This window comes from Centroberyx gerrardi, chromosome 17 (genome assembly GCF_048128805.1).
Source record: "Centroberyx gerrardi isolate f3 chromosome 17, fCenGer3.hap1.cur.20231027, whole genome shotgun sequence".
Taxonomy (NCBI): Eukaryota; Metazoa; Chordata; class Actinopteri; order Beryciformes; family Berycidae; genus Centroberyx; species Centroberyx gerrardi.
The window spans coordinates 567,597-580,096 of NC_136013.1; the positions used below are offsets into that span (position 1 = coordinate 567,597).

Genomic DNA, 12,500 nt, shown 5'->3' on the forward strand with positions numbered 1-12,500 from the left:
GTCCCGCCTGCCCTCATATTGGATCCAGACTGGCTGCTGGTGTACTGTACCTGCTGCTGGTCTGGTAGAACTGGTTCCAGTTCTGGTTCCAGTTCTGGTTCCAGTGCGTCTCTCTGTCCCAGCGTCAGAGCGACCGTCTCTGCCAGAACCTCGTTCACCAGCCGCCGGATTAACGCCGAGTCCACCGACACGTTCGCATCCACAAACAGCTGCAGGCCCCCCCCCTCCTGCTGCCTCCACTGACACACACACACACACACACACACACACACACACACACACACATCCAGTTACAATGACAAAATCAAAGTCTTTCCTCTGTGTACTTTGTTCTTATTCCAGTGTGTATTAACCTGTATTAATATGAATTGTAAGTACACAATACTGTGGTAGTGTTGTGACTCAGGCTGATACACTGGGATCTGGTCTAATATGATGATATGATGCAGTTTGATTGATTACAGATTGATTTACTTAACATGAACTGATTCTAATGAGACATTTTGATCAGATTCCACACAAATATATGGATGTTATTATTATTCTTCAGGTTTCAATGGAGAGTTTTAGTGTCCCATGATGCTCTAAATGTTTCAGAGGCTTTTCACCCTGACGAGAAGAAAATGGAAAAACAGAAAACACTGCATACTTGGAGTTTAAAAAAAAAATTGGTATGAAAATGGTCAAATGTAAAGATATTGAATGTTTGCATTAAATATAATCTATTGGCAGCTTCAGTTGCACGGCCTTCAAACCTGAACATAATACAATAAGAAAGATATAAAACCCAGTTGAAGCACAAAGAACTCCATTTGTAAACTTTGTATTTAGACTTTCTTGACACTGTTATATGAATTATATTAAACTTTTACCCAGATGCTTCAAGTACACAGTAATACTGCATAACAGCAGTAGCTGTATAACTGTAATAATAAAGCTGAGGACCAACGAGTGCTCTCCATCTGAAGAGGTCTGTTCTGATTGGTCCGTCAGCCTGTCAGCTCACCAATGTCTGAGGTGACGCTCCGCTCCTCGGGCTCTGATTGGTCGGTGGAGTCGTTCTGGGCGGGGTCAGGGGGAGGGGGGCGGTACATCTGTGAGATCATCCTGGACATCAGCTGCTGCTCCACCCTGAACACAGCAGAGTAGAGGAGAGGAGAATAGAGCAGGAAGATTATTTACTGGAATCCACTGAGTTGTTGGTAGGTTGTCCTGTTGGTCAAATTCCCCTTTAACTGATGAGAACACAGACACACTTTAGCATCCACTATGTTGAGTGACAGTAGCTCCATGCTAACACAGTTTACATCTACTATCATTCAACATAGCGGATGCTAAAGTGTTAGCATGGAGCTACTATCACTCAACATAGTGGATGCTAAAGTGTTAGCATGGAGCTACTATCACTCAACATAGCGGATGCTAAAGTGTTAGCATGGAGCTAGTGATCCACCGCGGACACGTGGATGATTCTGGTGTGGATGTTCTCATCTCTTCACAGCTAAACTGACCGGCGGGACGATCTGCCAGAACCTCACTGTGTTCCTTTAACTGAATGTTCCCCAGTCTGACAGGTCAGACCGGTTTCTCACCAGTCCACCAGCCGGTTCTCCAGGACTTCTGTCTGCTGGAGGCCCAGGACGGAGGCCCGGTCCTGGGCAGGGAGGGCAGCGGGCGCCTGGGGGGGGAAGACCGGACCCTGGTACAAGACTGGAGGAGGAGAGGGACGACCTGCAAACTCTACTGCATCTACCTCCACATCCTGCTGAGAGGAGGAGGAGAGGAGAGGAGAGGAGGAGAGGAGAGAGGAGAGGAGAGGAGGAGAGGAGAGAGGAGAGGAGAGGAGAGGAGAGAGGAGAGGAGAGAGGAGAGGACAGAGGAGAGGAGGAGGAGAGGAGAGGAGAGGAGAGGAGAGGAGAGAGGAGAGGAGAGAGGACAGAGGAGAGGAGAGAGGAGAGGAGAGGGGAGAGGAGAGGAGAGAGGAGAGGAGAGGAGGAGAGGAGAGAGGAGAGGAGAGAGGAGAGGACAGAGGAGAGGAGAGGAGGAGAGGAGAGGAGAGAGGAGAGGAGAGGAGGAGAGGAGAGAGGAGAGGAGAGGAGAGGAGAGAGGAGAGGAGAGAGGAGAGGACAGAGGAGAGGAGGAGGAGAGGAGAGGAGAGGAGAGGAGAGGAGAGGAGAGAGGAGAGGAGAGAGGACAGAGGAGAGGAGAGAGGAGAGGAGAGGAGAGAGGAGAGGAGAGGAGGAGAGGAGAGAGGAGAGGAGAGAGGAGAGGACAGAGGAGAGGAGAGGAGGAGAGGAGAGGAGAGGAGAGGAGAGGAGGAGAGGAGAGAGGAGAGGAGAGGAAGAGAGGAGAGGAGAGAGGAGAGGAGGAGGGCAGGAGAGGAGAGGAAAGGAGAGAGGAGAGGAGAGGAGGAGAGGAGAGGAGAGAGGAGAGAGGAGAGGGGAGAGGAGAAGAGAGAGGAGAGGAGGAGAGGAGAGAGGAGAGGGGAGAGGAGGAGAGGAGAGGAGAGGAGGAGAGGAGAGGAGAGAGGAGGAGAGCAGGAGAGGAGAGGAAAGGAGAGAGGAGAGAGGAGAGGAGAAGAGAGAGGAGAGGAGGAGAGGAGAGAGGAGAGGAGAGAGGAGGAGAGCAGGAGAGGAGAGGAAAGGAGAGAGGAGAGGAGGAGGGCAGTAGAGGAAATGAGAGGAGAGAGGAAAGGAGAGGAGAGGAGAGGAGGAGAGGAGGAGAGGAGAGAGGAGAGGAGGGCAGGAGAGGAGAGGAAAGGAGAGGAGGAGAGAGGAGAGGAGAGGAGAGGAGAGAGGAGAGGAGGAGGGCAGGAGAGGAGAGGAAAGGAGAGAGGAGAGGAAGAGAGAGGAGAGGAGAGAGGAGAAAGGGTTTTTTAAGACTTTCTCAGATTACAGACTTTTCCATTAACATCTAAAAGCCTTTATTATGACAGATTAAAAATTAATCTTAATCTTAAATCAATCTTGGCGGTGGGGATTGTGGGTAAATTAGTTTAGTCCCAAAGCTCCTCTATAAGACAGAGTCAGACAGTGATGCTGTCAGTGTGACCGCTTCCTGAGGACAGCCTGTCATGAATCAATATTAGTAGAAACATCCTCCTTCCCTCTGAACACTTTACACTTTACTCAGTAGAATCAGTCTGGACAAGATGGCTGCTCCCTTTCTGACCAGCAGGAGGAGCTGTGGCTCTGCAGGTTCATCTGAACCAGCCTCTCTCTCTCTCTCTCTCTCTCTCTCTCACACAGACACAGACACCCCCCCCCCACACACACACACGCACACACACAGTGTTGTATGTATGATGAAGAGGATGTGAGGAAGAGGAGGATGTGAGGAAGAGGAGAGGAGAAAGAGGGGGAGAGGAGGAAGAGGAGGTGAGGAAGACGAGGATGTGAGGAAAAGGAGGAGGTGAGGGAGAGGAGGAGAGGAGGAAGAGGAGGTGAGGATGAAGGTCACCTGGTCGACGTCAGCGACAGACAGGAAGTCGGTTCCAGGGAAGACAGGATCTTCCTCCTCTTCCTCTTCCTCAGTCTTCGTCTCTGTGATCTCCACAGTCTGGAAGGGAAGACGGGGTTAACCTGCTGTCAGGACGCTGTGACCTCTGACCTCTGACCTCACCCTGCTGTCAGATCCATCAGAAAATGTATTTCCTACTTGGAAATTTCACAGGAACGCCATTCAGAGTCGGAAAGTCGGAAAAAGCGTTGCTACTAGCAACGGGACGATATGTTGAAATTCAATATATCTCAATACAACATGTGTCAGTCCGTCTGTTGTGTCAGGAACATGAATGGTGATATCAGCTCCATGTTATTCTGCTGTCAGGAACATGAATGGTGATATCAGCTCCATGTTATTCTGCTGTCAGGAACATGAATGGTGATATCAGCTCCATGTTATTCTGTTGTCAGGAACATGAATGGTGATATCAGCTCCATGTTATTCTGCTGTCAGGAACATGAATGGTGATATCAGCTCCATGTTATTCTGCTGTCAGGAACATGAATGGTGATATCAGCTCCATGTTATTCTGCTGTCAGGAACATGAATGGTGATATCAGCTCCATGTTATTCTGCTGTAGTAATCACTAATGAGACTCTTGACCATCACAGTTTCACAAGCTCTCCATCCAAATTATATTATTGTCACTTTGTAATGACGTTTTTAAATTGTTGTTTACATTCTAGCAGCCAATGGCATCGCTAGAAAGATTTGTGTCTTGTTGTCACTGAACTTTTATTGATCACATGGTATCCTGGTTGTATTGATCCTGAACCTCAGATCAGGTCTCGAGTCGGATCAGGAGAGAAACAGATCGTCTCATCATCACTAGTTGCTACCTGAGTTTCTAAATTTTGACCTGATGACCTTTGACCTTCTCAACATGGCGGGAAAACCCAGTTCTGTCAGTCAGCAGGAAGAAAACATAACTCACACACACACACAGCTTCATCAGTTAGCAGCTGGCAGACTGACAGGACTGTCTCTCTCTCTCTTGCTCTAGCCTCATGCTGCAGCTGTTGCCTAGCAACTAAATCCACCTCCCCCACACACACACACACACACTCCAGCTGAATTCATAAAACAGAGTGTGTGTGTGTGACTGGCTGCGCAGACTCATTAAGAAACCAGCTCACCTTCTCTCTCTCTCTCTCTCTCTCTCTCTCTCTCTCACACACCTCTCCTCAGTCTTCTCTTCCTCTCTCTCTTCCCTCATCTCTCTCTCTCTCTTTCTCCCCCCCTCCCCTCACTCCAGATCCCCCCTCCACCTCTTCCATCCCTCTCTCCTTTGTTCAGTGTTTTACTTTTCTCTCTCTCTCCCCTCCCTCCATGTTTCCTCTACATTGTGTTCACTGTCGCACTGTGGCTGCTGTACTGTATGTGTGTGTGTGTGTGTGTGTGTGTGTGTGTGTGTGTGTGTTGGTCTCTGTGTTTGAAGAATAGAACTGCATCACACAAACAACAGAGACCTTCAGTAGGTTTGGGCGATGTCCAAAATGTAATATTGCGTTGCCGGGGGGGTGATACTGCCGAAAATACTGCGCTATTTGCGAAATAACGCGGTATTTGATATTTCTGAATTTCCCCAAGGGGATCAATAAAGTGCGATCTTTCTCTTTTATTATGGAATATCGGCCCAGGCTTAACGTTCAGTTACAGAAGAAAACTACAGGAAGACAAAACACAGAGAGAAAATACAAATATACAGAAAATCTAATGAGTGGAATCTGTCAGATCCGCCTGATTGTGATTCTGCATATTTCCCCTCAGGGATCAATAAAGTGCAAACTTAATCTTAATTTGCAGTGATGTTCAGTCACAAACTGGTGGCTTTGACAGATTTTTGGTTCAACAGTTCCATCATGTGGTTAAAAAAAAAAAAATGCGGTTCACCTGCTCAGCTGGTCTGAGCTCCACGGCGGCCATGTTGGATGTCGGGGGTGCTGGGGGGGGCGTGGCCTCCTCCGGACGCTCAGAGAGGAGAAACCTGGAGGAGTCGACCCTGGGCTGACCTAGGGGGGTAGATGGATGATGTCATGATTTATTGATTTATTGGATCTCAGATTTGTCCGCTGCACAGAAATGAGAATATGGAAAAATATCAGAGAGCAGCTGACCCAGTGGGATCGCCATGGCAACAGGGAGACTCTCTGCGGGGGTCGCCGGGAGGTCGGCGGGGTCACCGGAGGTCGCGTGGGAGGAGCTAAAGACGTAGCGAGGCGGTTGCCTGGGTGACGGGTGGAGGGGCGGAGCTAAGCTGGTCTGAGTCTTACAGGACTTCAGCTTCACTCCTGACACACAGAAAGAGTCAAATCAGTAAAGATATTAAAGTCAACAGATCTTATTATTTCTAATGCACAGTGTTGGATAACAGGCAGCACAGCACATATGAATAAAGTAGAATAAATACAGTCAGTGGAAAATTATTCCAACTACTCTACTTACTGGACTGGAGAGGCATTCTGAATAACAATAAATTAGACTCTTGCTTTGTTCATTTTTTAGTAATTTTGAGTAATTATTTTAACAAACTTGAGTAATTTATTCTAATTATTACACTTTTAACTGACTAAGTTTTAATTTTGGAGATAATAGCTGAGAGCACAATGAGTTCAGTATGTTCAGTAAGTCTATATTTATATTTTTACTTTTACTTGGTTAATTTACCTGTTCACACACCGACTGGAATATGATGGAAAAGCATGCTGCTGAAATTTGCCATCTGCTATTGGCTGATCTTTGGTGCCAGGTGATGATGTCACCACCTGCAAATTTCAGCAGCATGCTGTTTATCTTTAGATGTCAGGATTTACACAGGTTTGGGTTTGGAGTTTAGTTCCTTAAGATTATTTTTTGTGCTTCTTTTTTGCCTTTATTAGACAAGTGCAAGTGGAGAGAGAGAGACAGGAAAGACTGGGGGAGAGAGTGAGAGAGAGAGAGAGAGAGAGAGACAGACAGACAGACAGAGAGATGACATGCTTTAAGACTGTCCCAGACTGTCCCAGCCTGTTCCAGACTGTCCCAGCCTGTTCCAGACTGTTCCAGACTGTCCCAGACTGTCCCAGCCTCTCCCAGCCTCTCCCAGACTGTTCCAGGCGTGGCGGTCTGACGGCCTGCTGACCTCTGATGCTCTCCACCAGGCGGGGGCGGGGCGTCTTGGTCCGGGGCGAGGCGGGCGAGCTGAAGCGGAGGTAGGGACTCTTCTTCAGCGTCCGTCTGTGGCCTTCGTACAGCGCTCTGCCGTACAGACGCAGCAGGTACGACTCTCCGTCCAGCTCGCTCTGTCTCTCGCTCTGTCGCTCTCTCTCCCCGTCTCTCTGTCGCTCTCTCTCCCCGTCTCTCTGTCGCTCTCTCTCCCCGTCTCTCTGTCGCTCTCTCTCCCTGTCTCTCTCTCCGGCTGCTGGGTTCTGGGTTTGGAAACAGACAAATAATTCTCCACTCCTGTCTGTCTATGAGGAAGAGACGTGTACAGAGTGATGATGTTCAGATTAGGTTGCAGAATCGAATCAGATCGAATCAAATCAAATCTCACCAGTCTGTGTCCAGCTGTCCGTCCCTCTGGTCTGTCCGTTTGTCCCCTGCTTCCTCTCACCACCACCTTACTTCCTGGTCCTCTGGGCGCGCTCAGTGGCCTCCCCTTCACCCCCCCGCTCCTCCCGGTGTTCCTGCTCCCAGCAGCTTCCTGTTGGAGCGCGAGAGGAGCGTCTTTGGTTGTCGACACGTCTTTGGCTTTGGATCTGACAGCGTCTTCTGTGGCCATCTCAGCCTGGAAGAAGAGAAGAAGAAATAAGACAGACTGTCCACCAGGAACCTCTCTTTAAGAGCGGTTCTCCATCAGGAACCTCTCTTTAAGAGCGGTTCTCCATCAGGAACCTCTCTTTAAGGTTGGTTCTCCACCAGGAACCTCTCTTTTAGACCGGTTCTCCAAAAGGAACCTCTCTTTAAGAGCGGTTCTCCATCAGGAACCTCTCTTTAAGGTTGGTTCTCCACCAGGAACCTCTCTTTAAGACCGGTTCTCCATCAGGAACCTCTCTTTAAGGTTGGTTCTCCACCAGGAACCTCTCTTTAAGACCGGTTCTCCAACAGGACCTCTCTTTAAGGTTCTATATCCACCAGGAACCTCTTTTTAAGGTCCTAAATCCACCAGGAACCTCCCTTTAAGGCTGGTTCTCCATCAATAACCTCTCTTTAAGACTCTATATCCACCAGGAACCTCTCTTTAAGACTCTATATCCACCAGGAACCTCTCTTTAAGACCGGTTCTCCACCAGAAACTGAGATCCACCAGGACAGAGATCTCCTGTCAGATGGGATGAAAGCAGCGATGCTGAGGAAACTGTCTTGGTGCTTTTGGCCTTCAGCAGTGAGGACTTCTGTGATGCTGAACCACAGAACTACACTACCCATAATCCCAGTGGAGAACAGCCTGTAGAGAATATATTATAACCTGTAATAAGATCAGGCTGACCTGGATGTCTCTGGTCAAGGTGTTGATCCAGGCGTCCACCGTCTTCTTGATCCGAACCTCCTCAGTCCAGTCTCTGCAGAAAACATACCGAGATATTACAAAGGTGGAACTTCTGCAGAGCGTGTTGGTTGGAAAACATGATTTCAAAACACAAGAAAACGACATATTGGTCCTTGAGTTTGGCTCCAACACTGTCAGAGTTACAGGTTCGATTCCTACCAGTGTGTTCTCTCTTGGTTCTGTATGATGTTTGGGATAAAAGTCTCCAAAACGACAGAAATAATCTAAATGTCTGATGTCTTTAGATAGGAGACAAACAATAAATGACTTCTTCTGTGGTGTTTAATGTTGGCAGATTTTAGATGATATATCCTGCAGCGAGGCCAGAGGCTCGTGACAAATCACAGAGGAAAGTTAATCAGACATGAACCGCTTCCTGTCAGTCAGCGCTCCGCAGACATGATGAAACCAGGAGGCAGAACACAGGAGGAGGGTGTGTGTGGGTGTGTGTTATTGTATATGTGTATGTGTGTATATTGCATTTACGTCATCTGTATGTGTATATTTGTGCATATTGTAATTTTAGTTCCCACAATTAGTCAAGATGTTGAAATAAGATGCAAAAAGGAGAGGAAGATGATTTTGTTTTTCAAATCATGGAGACAAATAGAGAGAGAGAGAGAGAGAGAGAGAGAGAGAGAGAGAGAGAGAGAGAGAGTCTGTCAGCTGCCAATCAAAGTGATTGTTTAGTTCGGCTTCGCCTCTTCACCGCCTGCAGAACGCTCTGAGGCCTGCTGTCAATCAACAGAGGATAAACACACACACACACACACACACACACACACAGGATCCAGGCTGTTTCATGTGTTTCAACACACAGCCGACAGCATGGTTCTGCAGTTTCTGCTGACATGCTGGAAAACTGAACAACAACATGTCATCCAGTGAATTTGGACTCCAGTCACCAACAAAACATTTTGCATCAGAGTTACAACCATGTGAATATAGTTTAGCTGTAGAATTAGCAGACATTAAGTTAGCATTAGCCACCTGTTAGCTAATCTCACGTAGCCACACCTCCGTCTCAAACAACAGGACTGGAGAAATTTAAACACAACAGCTAGTTAGAAAAGAGTGGAGACACTGAAGGCTGTCATCATTCAAACAGTCCGATATCACGAGGGCGGAGCTGTTAGCGGACATAAAGTTAGCATTAGCACCTGTTAGCGGACATAAAGTTAGCGTTAGCACCTGTTAGTGGACATAAAGTTAGCGTTAGCACCTGTTAGTGGACATAAAGTTAGCGTTAGCACCTATTAGCGGACATAAAGTTAGCGTTAGCACCTGTTAGCGGACCTAAAGTTAGCGTTAGCACCTGTTAGCGGACAGCGCCTCCAGCTGGCAGTGCAGAACCTCTCCAGTCTTGGCCCTCAGCAGAGCCTCCAGGTTCTCCTCCAGAACCTTCCGCTGTCTCCGGACCCGACGGAGAACCCGACCAGCCTCCTCCAACATGGACGGAACCACCGGCCTCCGCTGCAGCAGAACCGACTGGGACTGGGACTGGGGATGGGAATGGGAATGGGAATGGGACTGGGTTTGTTGGGACTGGGTTTGTTGGGACTGGGCTGGGTGAGACTGGGTTTGTTGGGACTGGGTTTGTTGGGACTGGATTTGTTGGGACTGGGGTAGTGGTTGTTGGGTCTGGACTGGTGCAGCAGGACTGGTGGTTTCCAGCGTCTCTTCTGGCTGTTGATGACAGACAGAAATCCACCTTCAGTGTTTCCCATATAACATAAAAACCAGGTACCAGCTGTCTAAAACTGACTGCCATAAACAGGAATGGAACTTTAACTCGCCGCTCGCCAGTGGTGAGAACCTTTTCACTTTTTAACTTTTTAACTCGCTCAAGGCGAATATTTAGTCTAATGGTCCAGGTGGTGAGTGAGCTTTTCCGAATGTATAAAGAAACAGATATTTTCAATACGAGAAGCTGGTCACTTCTGTTCTGTTGTGTGAGACGGTTCCACCTTAAGCCTGTGAGTGTGGGTTCCTTAGTGTCCATACCTAGAACTACACACATCCATTCACCATGTCACTGATGTGCTCTCCAGCTCCCTCTGCTCTGTAACCCCTCCCCCTTTTCCTTCATAACACCGTACGTCTATTCCATAAGACGACCGCCGTCCTCCAAGTTGATTTGGATGCCGGGGATTTGATCTCGCCTGTATTTACAGATCAGAACGGATCTAAGGAACCATCTGAAGGAGAAGCACCCGGCAGCTCACTTGAGAATATCCATCAGTGGATCTTCTCCTGACGACTTTTTCAAATCGGAGGACATTCGGATTCTTCTTTAGAAAGCCAAGGAAACTCAAACACTGCAGGAACAGTTGTGACCTTTGTCAAACATGAGCATGTGACTCAACTTTCTGACAGACTAGGTGGAGTTAAAGTTCTTATTGTTGTAAAAATAAAGTAATTTCCAGAATAGATGAATTTAGTTTTCTTATTTAGTACCTAGAAGACACATATGGCTCGACTTATTAAGACTCGCTTCACCCAGAAACCTTCCAGAAGTTTCCAGTCGGCTCCACTGTGAACAGATTCCCGGTCGACGTCTCTAAATGAATGTGCTGAAGATTTATTGATGTTCTAATACTGCAAGTAGAACCGTTAAAGTATTACTCTGCTCTACTTTACTCTGTAATCTATTCTACTCTACTGTATTCTTATTCTTCTCAATTCTACCCCATTCTACTCTACTCTGTTGTCCTCTGTTCTACTCTATGTTCTACTTTATTCTGTTCTACTGTAATGTACTCTATTCTGCTCTACTATATTCTAGACTCTTCTTCTCTGTTCTACTGTATTCTGTTCTTCTCTAATGTATTCTATTCTACTCTGCTCTGTTGTACTCTGTTCTACTCTATGTTCTACTTTATTCTGTTCTACTGTAATGTATTCTATTCTGCTCTACTATATTCTAGACTCTTCTTCTCTGTTCTGCTGTATTGTGTTCTACTCTAATGTACTCTATTCTACTCTGCTCTGTTGTACTCTATTCTGCTCTACTATATTCTAGTCTGTTCTTCACTGTTCTACTCTACTCACCGTCAGCAGGTTCTGCATCTCAGTCTTCAGTCGTCCCATCTCCCTCAGCATCTCATTGGCGCTCCTCGCTGCAGCCTGGCTGTGATTGGCTGAGGCCTGCGACTGACTTCCTGTAACTGGCTGGGTTGCTGTGGAAACGTTGGGAATGCTTCGGTGATGCTGGTCGTCCCTGAAGAAGAAGAAGAAGAAGAAGAAGAAGAAGAAGAAGAAGAAGATGACCAATAGCGATCAGTAGAGTCAGGATTAGAGACCAGAGAGACTCTACTGAGGAAACAGTAGAATCGGTTCCTGATCAGCAACATGACAGAACAGTCAGAGGTCAAAGATGGCGGACAGACACTTTCAACAGGATTTCAGTGTGATAATTGGGTTAAACCGAGACAAATTTCTGCAACTTCTCACTTAAAAATATACTAAAATATATATGTTGATGAAAGTATAAATGTTTTTTATGTTTTTATTGAAGCTCAAATGATAATCATAACTTTGCTTCTGATTTTTTAAGTGTATAAACAACATGTTTAACAAAAACTTATGGACAGACAGACCAAGATGAAAAAATGAAAAATGTGTAGAAACTATACATGGGCAGAAAAATAAAAATGACAGCAGGAGATTCAGAGTTCAGAGACATGAAGTCCAGCAGACTCAGGATCAGACTATAACATCTATCATGTGTCAGTAAAGTAAAACATCAGAGAATCAAACCAACTTGCTGCTGCTGACAGGCAAACAATTCATCACTTTTATCTGATTTACTGTCCAACTGTCAACAAATACCACTGAATGTAGAGAATCTGTCAATATCACTACATTTATAAATACATCAAAATGAAACATTTTATTGAAAATAAACCTGCAGAAGATGGTCCTAAGTCCTCTAAAAACTGTTTTTAAGACATTTTAATACGTTTTAAGACCTTAACTGGAGCTGATTTAAGAGTTTTCAGACATTTCAAGGATCCAGTCGAACATTTCCACAGCAGGACTGATCTGCTGGGATTAGACTGCATTACAATATCAAATGGAGCCATGTTGGAGGATATATATCACAGAGATATTACTACAACACACACACACACACACACACACACACACACACACACACACACACACACTCTCACACTCTCTAACAGGCCCTGGAGGGAGCTGTTTCTGAATGTCAATGAGACTGTTCTGTTCTTTATACTTGGTGTGTGTGTGTGTGTGTGTGTGTGTGTGTGTGTGTGTGTGTGCTGATAGATTAACATGCAGGTGAATGTCAGCCTCAGTATCTCTGCCTGCTGATCTGGGAAGCAGAACTCTGACGCCTCGAGTAGATCTGAAATTAGAAAATTAGATCTAGAAAATTATGAAATGTATTAAATGAGGAGATTTGTGAAAAAATACTACATAGCATTGCAAATCATTTATTAG

The 12,500-nt window shown here is 46.4% G+C and overlaps 1 protein-coding gene across 1 annotated transcript in view; it reads right to left on the bottom strand.

Moving 5' to 3' along the window:
• The window catches only part of kiaa0586 (KIAA0586 ortholog), a 24,325-nt gene that overhangs the window by 694 nt on the left and 11,131 nt on the right, over nt 1–12,500 (bottom strand). The window contains exons 2-12 of the mRNA XM_078289609.1: nt 11,085–11,253; nt 9,349–9,719; nt 7,974–8,046; nt 7,038–7,271; nt 6,627–6,912; nt 5,623–5,796; nt 5,399–5,517; nt 3,460–3,558; nt 1,593–1,762; nt 1,007–1,131; nt 51–239 (exon numbers count right to left, since the gene is read on the bottom strand). Of these exons, the coding sequence (XP_078145735.1) occupies nt 51–239; nt 1,007–1,131; nt 1,593–1,762; nt 3,460–3,558; nt 5,399–5,517; nt 5,623–5,796; nt 6,627–6,912; nt 7,038–7,271; nt 7,974–8,046; nt 9,349–9,719; nt 11,085–11,253 (2,009 nt within the window). The remainder of the gene's footprint in view (nt 1–50; nt 240–1,006; nt 1,132–1,592; nt 1,763–3,459; nt 3,559–5,398; nt 5,518–5,622; nt 5,797–6,626; nt 6,913–7,037; nt 7,272–7,973; nt 8,047–9,348; nt 9,720–11,084; nt 11,254–12,500) is intronic.